The sequence below is a fragment of the Hippopotamus amphibius genome, chromosome 14 (assembly GCF_030028045.1).
Source record: "Hippopotamus amphibius kiboko isolate mHipAmp2 chromosome 14, mHipAmp2.hap2, whole genome shotgun sequence".
Classification (NCBI taxonomy): Eukaryota; Metazoa; Chordata; class Mammalia; order Artiodactyla; family Hippopotamidae; genus Hippopotamus; species Hippopotamus amphibius.
Genome location: NC_080199.1, coordinates 34307678 through 34329313, shown reverse-complemented (window position 1 = coordinate 34329313; position 21636 = coordinate 34307678). Strand labels below are relative to the sequence as shown.

At 37.3% G+C, this 21636-nt stretch overlaps 1 protein-coding gene across 2 annotated transcripts in view; it reads right to left on the bottom strand.

Moving 5' to 3' along the window:
• The window catches only part of TBC1D4 (TBC1 domain family member 4), a 171449-nt gene that overhangs the window by 2585 nt on the left and 147228 nt on the right, over nucleotides 1–21636 (bottom strand). For both annotated transcript variants that reach the window (XM_057707441.1, XM_057707442.1), the window contains 7 exons: nucleotides 20337–20546; nucleotides 16859–17017; nucleotides 13934–14092; nucleotides 11238–11482; nucleotides 7232–7391; nucleotides 4782–4951; nucleotides 1703–1879 (listed from right to left, as the gene is read on the bottom strand). In XM_057707441.1, coding sequence (XP_057563424.1) covers nucleotides 1703–1879; nucleotides 4782–4951; nucleotides 7232–7391; nucleotides 11238–11482; nucleotides 13934–14092; nucleotides 16859–17017; nucleotides 20337–20546 — 1280 coding nt within the window. The remainder of the gene's footprint in view (nucleotides 1–1702; nucleotides 1880–4781; nucleotides 4952–7231; nucleotides 7392–11237; nucleotides 11483–13933; nucleotides 14093–16858; nucleotides 17018–20336; nucleotides 20547–21636) is intronic.

Here is a 21636-nt window from a genome sequence, read left to right as displayed (position 1 = left end):
AAATCAACATCCCATAGGGGTGAGGGTCTTCACTCCACACACACGTCTTCTCCTAGAGTGACTGGGAGCTGACAGGGAGAAACAGGAGATTCCTGACACTGCCCTGAGATGCTAAAAGAGTCTTTTTGCCTTCTGGGCGGAAATGCAGGGTTTTCTCAACACATACATGGGATCCTATCAGTTTTTACGGGTGTCAGGTGTGCCCACATTACTTGGGAACCCAGAGGTGATGAGAACATTGAACTGTGAATAAAAAAGTTTGTAACCATTACTAAAAATCATTATAATATAAAGCAGGTGCAAGCCCACTTTCCCTAATAAGGAAATGACCAATTAATCACCACCGAAACATCCTAGGATTAAGGGACAATCGCCCAACTTTTTTTTCCTGAAAATAGACACTGTTGGCTCCTTTTTTTTTTTTTTTAATGATCTTTAGCAATGGAATAACACAACGTTGTTGCCTCTTTTTTTGGATAGAAAAAGACAAAATTTTCCATGGGCCAGAGCTAACGTAGATGAAGTGAAGGAAGACAGTGTTCCTTCTTGGGGAGCAATTACTCTAGAGACCCCTCATTTCTAAGCTGTTTCTCTGCTAGCATCCTTGTCAGAGGACTCACCACAAAACAAAGGAGTTTTAGTCTTCTCTAGTTTGGGGACATGTGTAGTGCTGGGGAAGCAGTGGGTAAGCAGAAACCATTGAGCCCTTGGGCACTTAAGCTCTAACTCAGAACCCGTCTCCCCCCATCCCCCAGCTCCCAGCTTCACCTCCTCACCTCCCCCTCCTCTGGTCACACTGAAGCCCTACCCTTCGGGGTCTGCATACACAGCACACTTCATACAGGTTACAGATGCGCAATATTAGTTTATACTAAATCACTTATCCCATTGGTAAGGGTGCACTGATAAATGAATAGATAATATTTTATATTCCAAAGTAACTGTTGATGGCAGGGACTATGTGGTACCTGTTTTTATTCAAAAATGTCTCCTTTTCTCTCCATTTCTGTGAGTTTTACTCTAGACAGTTTTCATCATCCTCGATCGGATTTCTACAAATAATTGCTAGCTGGTCCCCCTACCTTCTCTCCCCATTCTCATCTGTCCTCATCAAGGTTTCCAGATGGATTCTTATAAAATATTGTTCAAAAATTTTGAGACATTTCCTTCTCAACATGATTAAAGCCATGTTCTTCTACTTGACCCTGAAAGTTATCTACAATTCTGCCTTCATCCTGTTTATCCCACTTCTCCCGAACGTAAATCTTAAACTGATGTGCAGCTTGCTCTATCGCTCTGCCTCATCCCCGTATTTAAACATCCCCACTCCTCACTCATTTCTCCCACCAACCCTCCGCGGTCCAGCTCAAGCCCCAAGTCCCCCAGAGCTTTCCCAGTTTCCTACAGCCAACCCCTCCTCCCTTGAACTGAAACCAAACATGTGCAACACTCAATACGTGCGGAACCAGATTCTGCTTTCAACTGCCATTTAACAATTTTGTGAGAGTAGAATTTTCCCTCCCCACTGATATTTAAATTGCTCTGTGCATCTGCAGCCCCCAGAGCACCTGGACACAGTCTGACACACAGAGGCCCGCAGTCAGCAATGGTTCAGTCCACGCCACAGCTCTATCCTTCCCAGTATGGTTCACTGCGGGCAAGGAGGCATCCACGTGCTTTTTTGCTAAAAGTATCTCTTTACCTGTAATTTTTCTAAGAGGTCCATGTTTTGTCTTTTCAGTTGGTTGTTGGCCCTCTCCAGCTTCTCCATGGGTTCACTCTCCTCGCAGGCATAGGAAGATTCCTGGAGCTCATCCTGCAGCACGTGATATTCCACCTCATAGGCATGTAACTGTTTGGAAATATCCATCTCAAAAACCTGCCGTGAAAACACCACGGGTTAGTCCGACCTTCGGGATGTACACTAAGATACAGTCTCATATCTACGGTACTTCATGTAGATTTCCCAATACTTACTGAGGAATAGTACGACATACCGAAAGGAAGAATAACAAGTGTGACTGTCAAATGAGGACAAAAGATGATTTCTGTACAACTGAGACATTCTCATGATGAGGCTACAACTTTCGAAAAAGTTCATGTTCAAAGATATTTTGCAACCAAAATATACGTAATCTAGGAATGGTCTTAGTTACTGAGTAACTCTTACCTGAGTTAGAGATCATCTTTGCTAGTTCATAAGCACAATTGCATAGGGTATTTCTTTAATAATGAGACCAAAAGCCCTTCTAGTTGTTTGTCAGTGGGGCAGAAAGGTCTTATACTAAATATTTTCATCCACTTGCTAATCCAGGTGAGCCTCTTAGAAGTCACTATCATATCCTACCATTGAGAGAATCTTCAAAATTCAAAATCTTCAAAAACCCTGGGCACTGTGCAGAGCTGTGCCTCTGCTCTCCCATATGGCCACCCAGTAGGAAGACAGTTTGCTTAGAAGTCAGAGGACAGGTAACTCCTCCTTAGTCTAAACTTGAGAGAGAAAGGGAGGCAGCAGCTGCCATGTAAGCACTGGTATCTACACTAACGCTGCAGGGAGAAAAGAAACCACAAAAAATCTCACTTGCTTACTTACCCTACTGCTATTAGAGATACTCAACTCTTAGAATTTAAATGATATTTCAAGACAAGCTGGTTTTTCTGCTCAAACAGGCATCATTTTTTTCCCTATGCAGTGGGTATGAACCCAGTGGACTGCTACACAACCATTAAAAATGAGGCATGGAAAAATGTCCAATACTCTACACATATTTTATTAAAACATCAGGTTATACCACAGCATGTATAGTACGATTTCACTTAAGTAAAACTGTATACATGTTTGTTTGTGTATATAATTAAAGAAAAATTGTAAAAGGATATTTAAGAGGCTTTAAATCTCAAGGTGTTGAGATGTGTAGTTACTTTTACTTTCTTCTTTGTGCTGTTCTGCATCCTTTGTGTTTTTTACAGAGACCATAAATAAACCTCATCAAAGTCTCCTTTAATATCAACAGTTCATTGCATAGTTATTCAACTCTATTGGCTAGAAAATTATCTCCAGTATCAAGCCCAAATCTACCGGCCTATAAATTCTATCCATTAATCCTAGTAATAATCTCTAAAGCTAGACAATTCCCTCATTAATTTTAGAAGAGAGGTAACCTAATTTCAAATCAGGTATCATCTCTCTCTAAAAGCACAATCTCTGACTGCTTGCCAGTCCAAAATAATACTACTGAAGAATTAATAAGTAAGTGAACATGTAAATAAAAGTTATATTTTTCAGTTTCCAAAGCATTTTAACAAATAAAAACTGTTCATAGATATTTACAGAATAATCTACTGGTGATTTCAATTCCACATAGTAGAAAGAAAATTTTATGTGTAATAATATAATAACAGTTCTTCTTGTAGAGTGAATTATAATATACAAAATTCTTCACCTAAATTGGCTGCATTTGCTACTAAAAACAATATGTTATTCCCATTCTGTAGGGGAGGAAGTTGAGAGTCAGATAGGTTGTAACCTGCCCAAAATCACACAGCAAATAGATAGCTGAACACCAGCCCAAGATCTCAAACTCCCTTTCTCTCCCTCCAAACTCTTTTATCTGCTACCCCAAGGGCCTCTAGGAAAGAGGTAAATTTTATCAATACTCATAAGGCATGACTGCTTTACCTACAAATCTGGTCTTAAGTGTATTCATGTCCTCTGAACAATATATAATTACCACTTACCTGGTCCCTGTGAAGAGCCAGGGACTAGGTATACGGTGTGCTGATTACCCTCCATTGGCTTCCCAGATCCATTCTCTGCCCTCATCCATTCTCTGTGCCCTTGGAGGCAGACCCCTGTGACCTGCACTCCACACACCTTCCTTCCTGCTGGGTTCTGCTTGGATGTGGCCAATGCAAAAGGGCATCAGGAGATCAAAAGGGGCGGGAGAAAGAGTTCGGGTACTTCTTCCCTGCTCCTTCCCTGTCTGGTCTACCAAGAGCACAGCAACCTCCAGAGACCCTGCCTCCAGAGTTCTGGCACTCACTGGGCCTGCTAACACTATTACGTCCTTCTCCTGATGCAGCACCATGGGTAGGAATGGTTTCCCTCTGTTACTAGGTCCTGGGTACCTAGACATCTGTGTCCGGTTCCCTTAATCCTGCCCACACCATTTACAAATGGTACCTTCTTTGAATCATTGGAGGGAGACTCTGTTTCCTGCAAGGAACCTTGACTGATACAGCAAGTCTCATTTAAGCCTCACAAAACCTCTTGGATCAGAACTGTCCCATGTTCGAGGTGAGAATACTAGGGTTCAGAAGATGAGGGTGATATGTGCAAACCAAGCAACTAATAATAGAGCTAGAAGCTGATGTAAACTCAAGACCATCTAATTCCAAAGTCTATGCTCTTGTCACTTGTACTCTTTATATATTTTAAAACAGAATTAACAATATTACAAAGGTGAGTGAGTCTCAGCTTACTTATTTATTAGGTATTCCTAACTCTATCAGTTCCACCTTCAGTCTTACCATTGGTCTAAATTGGAAGATTTCTGAAAAGCTCATGACATAGCATTGAACCACCTTGCCTGGGCACAGCCTCACAGACAATGTCACAAGGGAAAAACTACACAACAGTCTCATTTCTAGGTAAAATATACCTGATCAAATAAAAAAAAAATCTAGCAAGCAAAACTACATCTTTATACTAAAAACATTTAATATATAATCAGTAAACTGCTGTATAATCTTTTATCTTATTATTATCACTTAACTCATACCTGCGTGATAATTTTTTCCATTTCAGATGAATTCATATCAGGTAGCGTACTTTTAAGGAATTCAACAATATTTTCAAAGCTTTCACATTCCATTATGAGCGCTTCTTGGTTGCTCAGCAGGCTGAGAGCAACCTTAAATATAACTTCAGTTCCCTGAAGAAAAATAATATCTGAAAAAAAAGAGAGAATTTTCATGATCAACATCATGTATCTACTATTGTAAAAAGTGACCTCTGTGCGTTAATGGGTTTTTTTGTATGTGTGTTTTCTTCTGTGTGTGGGGGCCTGTTGTTTTAATTACAGCAACAAAACCACAGAATATTTTGCAAAATAAAACTGGTCAAAATCACCTAGATTTGAAACAAATAACAATATGACTAGAACAAATAAACAGTTGTTTAAATATCCTTACTTATTTAGGAAACTCAGATAAGGCCAGGGTGAAAAGAAAAGATAAATTACATATCTGTTTGTCCATGCATTTATAATTTTTAGTGGAAAATTTCATGGAGACTAGGTATACCTCAAAAACACTCATTCAACTGATATTTAGATTTTTCTCCACAAGAGGAATACAAAAACAAATCAACATGACCAATAGGACTATTTAAACTCTCATTACCATAATAAAAAACTAAATGAACCAGTTAATATGTACTCAAACCTGTACTAGAGCAGGAAATTAAAAAAAAAAAAAACTTTAAAAGAAAAATCAAAACCAGTGTATAACCTAAACCAGAAGAGAGAAAGAAAAGCTACCCTAACTCAGAACTTTTCTTCCTAACAAATACAAACATGAATAGTTTTGGAAAGTACTAAATACTTTTGTATGAGTGTTCCTCTCCCCCCATGCGATTCTGCAATCAACAATAAACAACAGGTTCGTTAAAAATGAGGGAACCATGAAACAATTGCTTCAAACATGGTCATCCTTCTTGCTCACGCATCTTTCCCTTCCCTGGCAGTCTCTATTCTTCATGAAATTCTAAGAAAAGAATCGAACAGCTATTGTAGAGCTGACAGCATCACTCATATTCTCTTAGCAAAAAATAGTCGACAAGGGAGACTTGTTTCCTGAATTCTGATATCAAGCTTCCAAGGGTAAGTCAAAAAGAGATACCCTAAGTATCATTTTGATTTGATAAGCTATTTTCTGAGAAGAAAATATATAAATGAAAGGATTTATAGAAGACCCATAAATAGGAACCCAAGCCCCAAAGAAAACTTCCCTGGAGAAAAGCAATCATGTGTATTCAATAAAAAACAGAAATTTGGTAAACATCCTGTGCATCTTGGTTTTACTCTTTTGCTGCACTTTCTCTATGAATTGTATTAGTGATAATGCAGTGTTTAACTTTTAAAACCACAGCCTCCAGTGAGAAAGACATTGTACACTGCAATCTGGTGTATATACACATATTACATATATATCTTCAAATCTGAAGTTTCTCCAAACAACATTTTTCCCTACAACTGATATTTTCTCTGTATTCTATTCTAGTTCATTCTTTTTTTCTAATCCTGATAATGACTTACAGTTGGGCCAATACTTACAATTTGATTTAAAAAAAAGCTCCAATTTAGCAAAAGTACAGTTATAAATATCGATTACTTTCTCTATGGATACCAGATAGACGAACGGAACATAAAAACTGGGAGCCCTTTCTGAGGTCACTGAGGTCTCAACATTAGAACAAACCTCTGGTAAAGAGTTGTGTTTTAAAAAATGTTTGCTTTGTAAATAACAGATCAAGACAAACCTAACTAAAGATATGTGAATAGATTTAAAGGCCCCATAAGGGAGCATAAACTCCTTTACGTCACAGTCTTTTTTTATTACACTGTTGAGTAGGGCAGCCACTCAACAACTTGCCTGGGGCCCCACCGCCTGTGCACCCAGCCTTAGAGATGGGCACCACCCCTGCACTGGATGAGAGGAAGCTCCCTTTAAGCAATAAATGGGAATTTCAGTTACCTGTTAACAAAAAGTCACACTAAGAAATGCCACTGGAAACAACACTGAAAGAGGTACTTCTGTTAACTCAGTCAGAGAACATGTTTCTCTGTGTTTTGAATCTAGGTGGAAGAGGACAGTGAGGAAGGAAAAAAAAAAAAAACAGAGGTAGGAAAGGTGTATAAAAATCTGAAAAATTATACAGAGGAAGTTCATTATACTGTGATTTTTTTTTAGGTATAAATGAAAATAAGAACTCCATTACACCTTACTCAAATACAGGAGCTCAATTCTTCTTCTTTCCTTTTGAATTTCAACTTTAAGACCAATATGGTTTCAAATTACTCTCAGAATAGAGCCAGGCATGTTTATTAAATTCCACTAGCAATTTACGATTCTGTGTAATGCCTGATAAAACAACTGGAGCACCTTATGTCTAGAAGTACATCCTTTGGAATAAATAATACTGTTTCATTTGACCATCAGCATCTCTTACCAAAAACTCTGGCTACAAATCCTAATGGAAATTGAGAGGCAAACAATGTGAGGAACCAGGGGGCAGCATAAAGACTGGGGCTGATTTCATTTTCTTCAAGATGATTGTAGAGATCTCTGTGATAGTCATGAAGGAGCCTGGACAGCTGGTACATCTGAATCTAAAGTGAATTCGGAGAAGAAAAATAAAAATATTATGCATTTATCTGAGTGTACATAAAATACAACTTTGATTATATTACTCTAATATTTAATAACTAATTCACGTATATTCGATAAACTTGAATCTAAAGTTAATTTGGAGAAGAAAAATAAAACACTATGCATTTACCTGAGTGTACATAAAATACACTAACTTTAATTTTATTACTCTAATATTTAATAACTAATTCACATATATTTGAGAAATAAAAGTAGCATTGTTTTATTTTATTATTATGTTAAAGTTGACAAATCCAAGTTCATTTAACTGAGGTCATAAAGCAAGTCACTGTAAGTCCATCTACGACTGTGGAACACTTTCTCTATCAGGTGTGTTTTGGTATCTCTGAAATGGTCATTGTTCCGCGTATAGGAAGGTATTGCTTTTGGAATTTAATCAGAACTGTCCTGGCTCAGGACTCTCATGGAAGGTCCATTCTAATTTCAGGCCAATTCCAGAAAAGCTTCCATTCTAAAGAATCTACCACATTTGGTTCAGAAGCAAAAGCCTGTCTCTCTTTGAGGGCCCAGCATCGGATTTATGATGGAACCTGCCAGGCAATCTGTGCTGCTAGGATATTGTTAGGCTTAGAAGGTTATGGAGCAGAAGCTTGATTTGTGATTTCTAATATCCAAGGTATTCCAGCAGCATATTTTTCTTGACAAAGGAGATTAAAGCAAGAAGTGCAGTCTGAATGTTTCTAGTATTGAAAGAAATTACTTCATTTGGCTAGAGTTGATTACACGTATTTCAAAAAATATATATTATAAAGATAGCTTATAGTAACTTGTTTTTTCTGAGGTATAGTTGTTTTACAATGTTGTGTTAGTTTCTACTCTACAGTGAAGTGGAGTTCCCTGTGCTATACAGCATGACAGCTTATAGTAACTTTTAAACTCTCACTTCTGGGGTAGCTAAAAGTAAAGCAGTAACAAATAATAAACAAACCTGTGATTTGTGCTTTAATTTAAATTTCTATCTACACAGTAACAGATTGAGTAGTGGGTCCTTGATCAGTTATATCAGCTTAACTTTTTGGTGTGAAATATATCCAATATTTTCCTAAATCTAGCAATACTTCTTCCTCTAGAAGGTATCATCAAAATATCATCCTTAAATAGCTCTATAAAAATGCCTTAAAATAACCAATTATATTGTGAATTCAACAACTGTTTCTCAGAGCACAAAACTAAAAATCAAAGAACTATACATAAATATAGCAAATGTTTGATCTCTATAACGCATATCTGTGAAACTGATTCCACACAAGCTGTAAAAAGAAAGAATTAAAGAGCCATAGGAAGTCATAACTATAAAATAAGAAGCTTAACAGCTGTCAAAGAGGTTTAAAAAAATGAGATTATAATCTCATTAAATCATGTTGAAAAAAATCATATATTTCCCTTAGACTATTTACTATGTAGAAACTAGACATACTGGGCTCTATCAATAGAAGAACTGGTATTTTTGGTACCACAAAAATCAAACAAGTCTCATCAGCAGAATAAAAAGAAAGCCTATCCTCAAAAGATTCTGTTCTTGTTCAGCTATGATCTTAACACAGAAGCAATACTTTTTTTTAATAGAACCTGACTTTTTTCCTACATTCCAAACAAGAAGTTAAGAACATTTCTTCCATCAAGGTATATTTACATTAAATTTCTTTTGACAAATAAAACATAATTCGGACTTCCTTCAAAGGAAACTTTCATAATAACATGCCATTTGCTAGGAATAAATCATTCTTCACTTCTACCTTATAGATAATATGAAAATCTTCCAATGGCAGAGAGAGAACTGGAGGAAAGGAGATGCAGAGGATAGCGGAGAGAAGATGGAAAAATAGAGACCAAAGACTTCAGATAAAAAGATACAATGCTTTTTTACACTTAACACAGAAAACAGCAGACACAAAACATGATGGGCCGTAGTTAAAAGAGACCCCAACCCCCTCATTTTACAGATAAGGTAAGTGCCTGCAGTGCCCAAGCTCACACCACGCAGGTAATCAGAAATCCTATGACGTGATCTCAAGCCCACCGCTGCTTCCACTTTTGAACATCATATTGATCGGATAAAAAACACTTTCTGTTCTAGAAAGCAGACAAGTGTTGCATCTCACTTTGTAGATCAAAAGGTTCTCCTCTCCCAGAATAAGGTCCCCAATCTCGTGGCCTATGAGAACACTGCCCCCCAAGATTTTTAAACATCTTCATTTTCATAATTACAGACAAAAAATATATCTTGGTAATGGTGAGTCATGTTATATCAATGTATAAATCCCATTTATATGAGTTTTTATAATGTCAAATGGATGAGGAATTTTTAAATTGAAAAATGGTTGCATCTTTAAAGCAATAGCAGTATCTACCCTTTTATTTACAAAGACCACATGCTACTAACAGATACTCTTCTTTCTTTGAAATTTTAAAGATAGCTCCCAAACAGTTATTTCCGAAAATCAGAGCTACTGAATTTCTTACAAGAGCACCAATGCTTCCTATCTAATATGATACAGTAAACTCTTTAGAAATAAAGTAAAAAATAAAACCTTCCATAGTCATTACTGTTTCACTTGTGGAACGTTTATAGACCTATGAGTAGTTATCAATTAGGAATCACTGTATTTGATTTCTGTATCCTGGTGAACACCCTTCATGTGAACTCACAGTTAAAACTCAACATTAAGAGCAAGGCCCTACCTCCCTGCCAAAAATTTCACCTTGAAGAAATAATGAAAAATGGAGCACTCCCTCTCCCTCATCCTTTCAAGAAAATACCACGTACTATAATATCCAAAAAAATGAAAACAAAGTCCTTTTTTGCCCATGGATCAATAAGACTGAAATACTAAATGTAAAAACTGATCACTGGGAACCAGGAAAATGTATATTCAAAAGAATTTTTTAAATATTTTAGTTCTTATCTAAAGCACAATATTACGACTAAGTGGGCATCATGCCTACCTCATTTCATGGAAGGAGAACCCTGACATTTTTCTCTTTAAAGCCTTCCTTTATCTTTTCATGACTAAAAGCTGTAAATTGCAAGTGGTTGTTTAAGATACATCGACAGGGAAAATTTTAACTTTTTGTTAGAAAACAGTATGTTAAGGAAAGTGAAGTTTAAACTAGAGAGGAGAAATGTATAAACAGGAAGTCTGAAACAGGCTGAACACAGCAATGGCAGTGAACACCCTACTTAACTGAAAAATCTTAATGGTGTGTCTTCAGAGCACGCTAAGAAAAGCAGGCTGAAAGTGTACCACTGACTCTGAACACTTTTTCCTCTCTATAAGGGCCTGTCTGACATTAAGATAAAGGAAGGGAGACGTGGAAAGTTCAGGAAGAAGCATGATATAGATATCTGCCATTTATGCAAAGTAAAAGAATAAAACATATTTTCAGATTTCAAACAAAATATCTATGACTCTTTTCAACTGCCAAGGTGAGGAAAAGTTGAGTTAAGATAATCTGATACTTTCTCCAGGTAACTCAGACACTTAGGAAATAGAGACTTGAGTACACACTAGAATTTATTAAGCAATTTATTTCTTGTTTATTTATTTACTTCAGAAACTACAGAAAAGTTACTCTGCACATGGATGTCATACACTTAGAGGTATATCGCAAAATCGCAAATCCCACAGTAAAACCATGAACTAAAACATGCCTCCACATTTACCCAAGTTCCAACACAACGGGCCCAAATTTCTTTAAATCTTAACTGTAATTTAGAAGAGGGCTCCCGCTAAGATTGCTGATGAGAGCGTTACACATTCCTTGTGAAGATCTACCACACCCACCTGGAGTGACATCATGTCAGGTCGGTACTGCTTGCGAAAGCCCAGGTCATACATGAGGAATTTCAGCATTTCAAAGGCTTGCTCTTCACTCATGTGCAGAAGCAGGACTCCAGCCACAAAGCTGATCCCCTGACAGTAACCCACTTCTTTGTCCAGCAATGAGTAGGCTTTCAAGAGGTTAAAGAGCGACAGCTGCCCTGCCCCAAGCTGTGTTGAAAAGTACGGGTGAGTAGGAAATGTCCTCCCTGCAGAAGAAAAATGTTTTTGAGATGTCCTGATGCTTTGGACACCAGAGTGAAGTTGCAATTCAGTGATTTCCAGGAATAAATAAACACTCTTTTCCGAACCACTGAATGCTGCTTGCAGTACCCCTCTAACTAAGAGTCTCTCTTCCTCTAGCCAGTCCCAAGTCCTACCTGCCAGTCCGTCACCCCATCTCCATGGATGTGATAGGAGAGCAAACATTGGATGCTAACCAGCACTTCTTTTTAGGAAAACAAGATTCCACGAGTAAAGACGTGTTCAGGAGAGATCCCAGGAGAATAGGATATAAAACTTATTCTGACTACAAACCAAGGCTAATTCTAAGTTCACATAAAAACCACCCACTAACTGAAATCAGAATTCTATAGGAGGTATCATATGATTTAAAATCTTAGTAGTCCACAACAGACTCCTTTCTGCTTTTCTTGCACTATGACACTGGAGGGACTTTTTGGGTTTGTTTTTTTTTGACTTTTTTTTAATTAGTTATCTATTTTATACATATTAGCATATATATGTCGACCCCAATTTCCCAATTCATCCCACCACCTGGGGTTGTTTTGTTTTACCTTCAGTCTATCATTCAGGAAATAGTTCTTTTTTCAAATATGCTTGGCTTTCTGTTTCTTAAACTACCTCCGTGAGTCACGTAGACCTCTTTTCTTTTTTTCAATATCTCCAAAAAGGTCAAGGATAGTGAAGGGTCAAGCTGATTTTAAATAAATTCCCCTCGAAAATTCACTTCTGTGTACAAAATTACCGTAGAGACACTTCAGCAAGCAAGTTAGTCTTGGAGTACTAAAAAGTTGGTACTAAACACTGAAACAAACCTATCTTCACCACCAAAGTGGTTCGGGACTTTCCTTGAGCCATGAAAATGATGAGGGCGTTAACTTCCTTGTCAAATGATTACTCATGTCAGTTAGAACTTATTAAAAGGCCAGATTTTTAAGTGTTTTCCACCAGATAGGCTTAAAAGTGATCCCCCCCCCCCACCGCCGGAACTGATAAGATTAATTCTGCAGAGCAAGTAAGGGGAAGATATGAGAAAATAACAAGAACACGCTGAGGAAACACAGATGGCTACAAGCAAAGTCAAATAAGCAATTTTTAAAATTATCATTTTACTTTCTCACTGAAAATGCTTGCTACAGGAAACTATAAATAGACTGTCCATCCAAGACATTAATTCTAGCTCCATTTTTTTCTGACCAGCTTTTTCCCTGCAATGTGATTTCATCATCTCCTTCTCTTTCAGGATGTCTTGAGTAGCTCTAAATATGACACCCCAATTTCTAGCCTCATTATCAATTTCCGGTCACAGAACCACTGATCTGCAGGGATCCACGGGGACCACCTAGTGCATCGTCCTCATTTAAGAGAGAGGACTGAAACTCCGAAGAAAAGTAATTTCCCTAAAACTGCTGTTCAGCGGTAGAATCGGAACAAAAACTGAAGTTTTCAGTTTCTCTGTAAAATTCTCCTTTTCAATTCTATTGGGCTCAAAAAATATTAACTGAGTTGGCCTTTTCCCAGCAAAAGATGTTTGTCATTCAAAAGGAGCAGAGGTCAGTTTTGGCCTGTGGTTTTTATATACCCTACAATAAGGTGACCCTGAATATAAAGTAATACCTTGCTTTCCCAAATGGCCTCAAGTAACATATCTGGCCACCTTAAATATATCAACTTTTAAGGATACAGATGAAATAATTCAAATGTCAATGTATACTATTTAACCCAGTAAATTACATATTTTAAAATAATAAAATATATTAATTTAGAGAAAAATTAGAGACAATATGATTTTTTAAATCACACCGTTTTTACTTTCCGTAAGTTATTTGAAATGTAGCTTTTAAAAGGATGACTTTATGATGCTGCCACCGGAAATGCACATAACATTAGGACAGCTGTTTTTCTTTCATCCTATAAGGACGTAGTCAGGATTTCCACAACATAACCACATACCGTATTGATTTTTAAAGGCTTATTCAAAAGCTTCTTTTCAGCAATATGCCCAGAATACTTAGTAGACCTTTGTTAAATTTTCTAGTGCCCCTTTAAGCCTGTTCTAACCTATTTCAAGACCAGTGTTGACTGAGCTAATAATTGTCTGCCCCAAACAAAAGTCAGTTGTTCATAAAACAGGAACTCAGAGCACCCGATAACATGACCTTTACAAGGACTCAAATACAAGATGACTCTCTTTGCAGAGGGCAAGTCTGAGGATGAAAACCTCACTTTACATTCAGGGATTTAGGGTATCAACTAGACATAAGGCCAACTTGCCCTTAGGAAAGGACAAAGTCAGCAACTCTGCAGACCAACAGGTTGTTTTTATCAAAACGAAAAACAAATAGAAAACCCCCAAAAACTCAACAAAAGGACCTGTTGTTTACTTTCCTAAGTTACAATCAATATGCCAGACATACCTAAATCCACGAGAATAGCATGCTGCTGAGCCGTGAGCTGTTTTAAAAGCTCTTTATAGGACGTATCAGGAGGTTGTTGTTTATTAGGCAACCTATGTCTTAGACGATACTGCAAAGCTAGGAACTGCCAGATTTCTCCTCGTCGGCTTTTGGGAACACCTGCAATCAAAGAGATAAGAAAGCAAGCTGTTGAACACTGGAATGAAGCTGCAAAATCACAGCTGATTAACTACGTAATGCTCGAAAATAGGCAGCTCTCCTGTCCTGCATGCCACCCTATAATCACGCAGTACAATGCAGTGATGGAAGCATATTTCGGCAAGTTTAATCCTGTAGCTGGTGTCTTGCAAAAGAAAACCCTCAAATAACTAGGATAATAATGGCAGTATTAACAAGAACAGCAGCCACCACTGATTGAGAACCTAATACAACGTTTATTGAGGACAGCTAGCTTCTGAGCATTGTAATTACAGAAACTGCACCCAAACTATTCACAGGTGCTTAGAAAACAACCTAATGAGGCAGGTAATTACTATTATCCACACCTTACAGATGGCGCAGCTGAAGCAGAAAGCAGCTAAGTAACTTGCCCAAGTTCTCACGACCTAATGCATTTAGAACTGTAGTTTCAGAGGCCAATCTCTGAAATACGGAAATGTATTACTGCCTATTATCACCTTTCACTTGGTTTGAAGCTAGTAAGAAATGCTAATATTCATACTCTGATTTCTAAATATCTGTCATGAAAAAGTAACTCAGTAAAAGAGAATTAAATAACATGCTTACACAGTCCACAAAAAATGAAATAATAAGAAAGGTAAATACAATATGAAGGCAGTGCTCCAGAACATCATTCAGCCTTTGAGAAGAAAATAGCTACTAGCATATATAACGCTATATTCATGTATAAGGAAACACTAACTCCAGTGTGCCTGAAAACCAAAACAAGCAATTCAAAGTATGTTCAAAGTGTTTTTTTATGCCAAGGGGCATGAAGTAAAGCACTGGGAGGGACAGAATTCAATTCTGTACAGTGCAGGCAATTTTACCTCACTGTTTTCAGTCCAAAAAGACTAGATATGGAATAGGTTTCTTAGCTCCAGCTGGGTAGAGGAAGGTTTAATGGCACTAATCTTTTTGGAATGCAGTTTGCAGAAGCTGAACGTATTATTGTCTCAAGCTCACAGACATGAATTATAAGACCCTTCACAGGGTATACCTCCAACCTACCTGTTTTTAGTCCCATTACCTCCCATTCCCTGCCACCTAAGTACATACTAAGCGTCTAACCATAAGAAGCTCACGGTTATTTTCACACTTCCAGTTCCTACTATGGCCTTTATGAAATTCCAAACTCCTCCAGCTGATTTCCTAGTGCATCTCTACTTGTCTTTTAGGGATGAGCCTGAATGCCATTCTTCTGCTGAAACTCTTCCTAACATCTCTAGGAGTAAGAACTGCCTTTTCACATGCTACATGACTCAGACTGTAATGTTACCATATTGGATTACAGTTAGCGCTGTAGTGTATGTTTGTCTAGTGTCCTCACCTAGATGGTGAGCTCCCTGAGAATAGTTAGCATACTTTCATCTCTGTATGATGAAATCCAGAATACACCTTGCTACTCATACATTTGTTGAATGAACAAATGAATGATCCCATGTAAAAAGTCATTTTGAGAGGGTAGCTTTCATTAGCCCATTAAATGAATCACTGATAACAGGAGAGGGCTGTTTTGTTACCCATCCAATAACAATTCTACAAAAAGGTAATTCACTTTAATTCAATATTTACTGAGCATCTAACATAGAGCAGAGCATAGAGTATGGCACTGAGGATACCTCATCACTGAGAGATGAATAAATCCATTCTCAGGAAAATTAGTCTCATTCATTCATTCAGTAAATAACTTGTGCAAGATGCTGTCTTAGGTGATAGGGGTGTGGGGGTGGGGTGAGAAGACAAGCAGATATACACATAGATACAAAATTATAAATTATGACAAGCACAATGAAAGGGAAAGAGTCATGAGAAAGAATAATAAAGCAAAACTAATTTACTGGCGGGGCGGCGGAGGGCACTCTGAGGATATGGTATTTGAACTGAGCGCTGAGGGATAATAGGATTCTCCAGGCTGGGAGCACAGGCAGCAATCACTTCGGGAAGAAAAACGTATGGCGGCCCTGAGAGAGGCAGAGAAAAGGGCGGGCGGGTGGAACAAAGGCGGAGTGAGAAGAAGATGGGATGGAAAGAAAAGGAGATGGGAAATGGGGAGAAGGTGGAGAGGGTGGAAGAAGGAGGGTAGAGAGAGCTGGAGCATCCATGCAAGAAACAGCCTGTGCCAGACTGGGACCCAAAGTAGCCAGTGTGCCCAGAGCACTGGGTACCACAGTAGGGGGAGGCAGAAAGTGAGACGAGAGATGAAGGAAGGAGAGACCATGGAGGGCCTTGGGCACAGTGCTAAGAAGTCTAAACTCTGTTCTATAAGAAATGGGAAGATGAGTACCCCTAAAACATCTTTAAGTGTCACACCAAAGAAGAGTGTGTTCTAGATCTCACACACATTCTATTAGACACTAGTTTGTCTCCCAAGTAATGCAGTCAGTGAAAATCTTTGGGATTTTCACATCTTCGAGGAAAAAGGAACAGGTATCAGGTCTGTAAATGTAGCATCTTACAAAATTAATTTTAATTTAAACCTAACTATGCAACAGTTTCACATTACCAGAGTCTTTTAAAACAAGATACATGATCAGGTTAATTTGGGTACTTTGGGATCTTTTTCTTACACCCACTTTATACAGGTCATAGAGATTTTCATTTTAATATATTTAATCTGAGTCACAGAAATTGCATCTAAGTAATTCACATATTAGTTTTAATTTTGAATTGAAGATTTTTTAACTTTGAGATGATTGGGAATACCTTCTTTAAGAGAAGTATGAATATCTTCCATATCACATCTGATTTTAGCTCTGCAGTTTAACAGCTTCTTATCCCAGGTTATTAAGACCTCCTTCTGACATACACCAACTTCTTCATAATCCAGTTTAACTTTTCTGGACTGGAGTTCATCTCTGCTTGCTAAGAAAGACAGAATTTACATAAGACCTATATGTTTTTAAAACACAGTACTTGCAATGTTTTATTACATTTGTAAAACTACACCAAATGACTTTTAAGAATCAACCACTAACATTTCCTCAAAAAGAAAACGTTAAAAAAAAAAAACCTGAGGATACATGAAAGGTTCCTAAATTTTGAGTCATTTCATGTAAAAAAAATAGGAATATCTTCTTAAGGAGGTTTTACTCTGTATCTTACAAGTGATACGTCTTCTAAGCATAAAAAACAAACCATGTTTTCTAGGCTAGAAATTTCAATTTTTGACAAATGTAGTAGATAACCACAGAAGTGAGAGTCTGCATCATTTTAAACACCATTAAAATGTTAATATTTTTATATATGACATATATGAGATAACAATGCCTCATGTTAACCTTGATTTGAGAAATATTTGACCATGATAACCTGATACACTTTTTTTTAAAGCTCTTTATTGGAATATAATTGCTTTACACTTTTGTACCAGCTTTTGAGGTACAACAAAGTCAATCAGCTATATTTACACATATATCCCCATATCCCCTCCCTCCCGCAACTCCCTCCCACCCTCCCTGTCCTGGCTCTCTAAGGCATCACCCATCATCGCAGATAACCTGATACACTTTTAGAACTATTTCCAGAGTTACCAACACTGCCCTTAACAACAGTGGGTTATATATTCCTGTGTCCATTTTTAATAATCTTTAAGAGGAAAATTCATTTTAGTGACGCTAACACTACTCTCATTTTTCAAAATAAAACAGAATTCTCTCCCATTTGATGGTCTAAAACCTAAGCCCAGAGTTCATTAAAAGAAATGCTTATAAAACAAACCACTATCAATTCTTGGTCATTATCTTGAAGAATCGATTCCAAAAGAGGAGACGGGAGAAAAAAACAAGTGAGTATTTCTTCTCTTTCATTTAGGAGCACATTGAACAGGAGCCTCTTAGAGTAACCTGTATGCATTCAAGCTCCAGGGCTCACCCCTCTTACCTGCTGCAACACAAATCTTTGTCATGCATCCAGTCCTCGACAGCACAAAAACAATAGCACAATGAGTATTACTCTTTACTTAGTGTTTGAAGCCATTTCAAAAGAATCAAAATATCTTATAATAGACTGCTATTCCAGCAGGCCAGGAAAAATTTCTACTTAAAAGTCCAAACATGATCAAAAGATAAATGGCACTAAAAAATTCCTCCTAGATGCCACTAGATGGCTTTCTAACATAGTCTAGCTTTGCTTCTCGATATTTGCTTTATACTTTTCTACAATCATCAAATATTTTTTAAATCTAATAATAAATATCACTCTAAATATAATCCTACATATAACTGTACTAATGATGTTTTTCACAATGGACAGGGCATAATATTTCTTCAGGTTTTTTTCTTTCCAACCTTCTCTAGATCATTATTAATTTAAAATAATAATAATCATCTACTATGTGCAAGTCACAGGTCCTGAGGTTAAAGTGCTGAGTAAGAGCAGTTAATATCTGCCCTGGTTAACTAGGCAAGCGCAAAGAACCACAAAGAAATGCTTATCCACTGGCTAAAATTTTAACGGGTTAAGCTATTTTTTGTCTTTGTTGCTTAAGTATAGAAATAAATATAGAACTGACAAAGGTTTCTGATCATATATTCTAAATGTCACCTGCTCTCTTCTGTCCATTTATATAGTCTTATATAATACACAGAATACACACAGTCATTTGTACTAAAACATTCCATTTCCTTATATTAACACATATGGTTGAGAAATACTATGGCATCCTGGGAAAAAGCCCAAGAACTGTGATAAACTGGAGTTTTACTACTTGTTCTGCCAGTACACCACTGTTGGACCCTAGGTTAATTTCCTTAGCCACCCCAAGCCAGTCACTAACTCAGCTGCAAAATGAAGAATGGAGCATTTCCAGTTCAAATAGTCTATCATTCTAAAATTATCCATTAATATTTAATATATCCTACTGTACATATTCCCAACTGTTAATGAAATACAATTTCATGCTTTCAATGTTTTAAGGAAGTGATAACCATCTTTTTTCAACCTCTTTTTCTGTTTATCCGTTGGTTCAATATGTAATCAACTACAAAAAACATAAACTCTTCAAAATCTATGGAAGCTTAAGTGGGCATACCACTTATCATATTAAACTTTTAAAAACTATGTTAATAACAATTAATTGCAGTTTTAATTTGAAAGAAAAGATTTATTTCCTAAGGATGTTTAAAAATCATATGTACTTTTCATTCTGCTAAGAACATAGCAATATAAGTAAATTGTGCCCTAGCAAGCTAAATAAATATTAAAAATTTAATTGAACAATAGGTATCGTAAGAGGAATCTTAAGGTAGATGATGAACATGGAAAGGTGAACATCTGCCTATACTAAAAAAAAGCTGTTTTGGAAGACAGCATAATAAAAGCAAGTCAGAGAAAAACCTAGATTATACATTTTCCAATAATCTTAAAGGTCAAAGGCCCACTTAAGCTAAATCTTTCATTTCATAAATGTGAAAAACAAGGCCCTTTTATGTTAAGCGATCTGCCCAAGATAATGGCACTAATATATTTTTCAGATTTTGGTACTGTCTGCATATCTCCCTGTGTGTGATTCTATCAGCACTGGGGTAAATAACATTATTATTTTAGAGTCTGGAAAACACATTATAAAGTATTTTGTATGCATAAACTTAGTGATAAAGCACTACAGGTAGCACAATAGCTGTTATAAATTATCCATTTATAAATTTAATGATTTCAATATGATTTTTTAAATAGAAAATCTATAAAGCAATAACAAAACAGAGACTTTGATTTGATAATAGGTAATTAGTTGAAACAGATACAATATAATTTATTTGAAATAGGCATATTTCTCATATTACGAATATAATTAGCCTGAAATTTGAAAATCACATTCGAAAAGAAGAGAATTTGCTTTTTCATATTTAAAGGATTTTTTAAAGTAATACACAATGATATTAAACTTTCAGTCATTAAACATATTGACTTCACATTATATACATTCATATTATCCTATCACCCAAATATACTTAAAGGACATCTGATGTTTTAAATCTATTAAACAAAAATGCAAATTTCTTAAGCTGGTCATAACCACCTCATGAAATAGAAATAAACAATTTTAATCAGTAGATATTCCAGTAAAAGTGTGAGTTCAGTCCGAGAATGAAGTGCGCGTGTTGGAAGGGGGGTAGCATTAACAAACTGCACCTTTAAATGACAGTATCACATCATGTCATTTACGCCTGTTTGAATGGCTAACCTTCAAGTTTCTGGTTTTCTTTTTCCATTCGAAGCAACAGGATTTGTTGGTGTATGGCTTTTCTCCACAAGCTCCTCAGTTCCTCTGACTTATTTCTTTCTTCAACCTTTTCCGGGCCATCGTCCCCAGACATGAATATGACCAGCGGTTCCTCCTCCATGGTTGGAGTGAGAGGGGACAGTGGCAGCAGCTCGCCCCTGTCCAGTCCATCTGCAGAGAAGAAAACAGTGAGAGGCATTCCTCGGTCGTCACCCAGACTACAGAAGTTCTCTCTGGACTTCACGCTCTCTCCTGTGCTCCACCTTTAAAGCCTTTCACAAAGCTGCTCTCCCTGTAACTGTCAGTTTCTGGAACTAATGATTTAAGTCAATTCACTCGACTGAATTCCCCTTCCAGATTCCCCTCTCCCAGTGAAATGAAAGCACATGTAATTTCTTTACTTCTTCTTTCCGCACAAGATGACCTATAAGATAGGTGCTGTAAAATGACCCGGCCTTTCCCCAGCGTTCAACACTTCTGCAATTTTTCTGTGTGTCTTCTCTGTGTAAAACAAAAAGACTATGTCAGTAGGCATGAGCGATCTCCTAAGGGCTCTACCTACCATCAGGCTCTGTCAAGAGTAGAGCAGCTGAGCGACTCTGGAGGTGAGAGGCTCAGCACCGCACTCACTCCCACCACACGACTCATTACCCAATTTCCGGAGCTCATTCCCTCCCTCTGTTCCAGCCCATCTTCCGCACTGTTGCCAATTATGTTCCTATTAACAAACATGATTTTGTGTCTTAAAACATTTCAATGGTGGCATATATCCCGAAGAACAGCGTCCAAACTCCTTGGGAACAGCACTTAGATGGCTTCAGACTTTGGCCTCAGGTAACCTTTCCAACCTCTTGTCCCCGCCTCCCACCCTCTGCTCTCATGATGCTGAATTTCTCATGACTCCCTGACCCACAAAGTTCTCTGCAATGACTCTAGAGCTCTTCTGGTGTCTCTCTCCGAAAGATGCTTCTCCCAGCAATGAGTTTAAATAAATACCGAACGTTTTTGTCAAGCTGTCTCTGACCACCCCAGGCAGAGTTCCTCTTATCTCTAGAAATGTTTTTTCTTGCTTTTTTTTCTTTATTAACTGACCTCTGCCCTTACCCTTATAATTTACTTCCTTATTTTTTTTTAAATCTTACTGTATGGATTGAATACTTAGTACATTTGAATTTTGGCTTTCTTCGTTTCAGAACTGCTCTTTAAAGAAATACCAGTCAGTTTTCATGTGTAGGGCTCTGATCAGGTTTTCTTTCTTCTA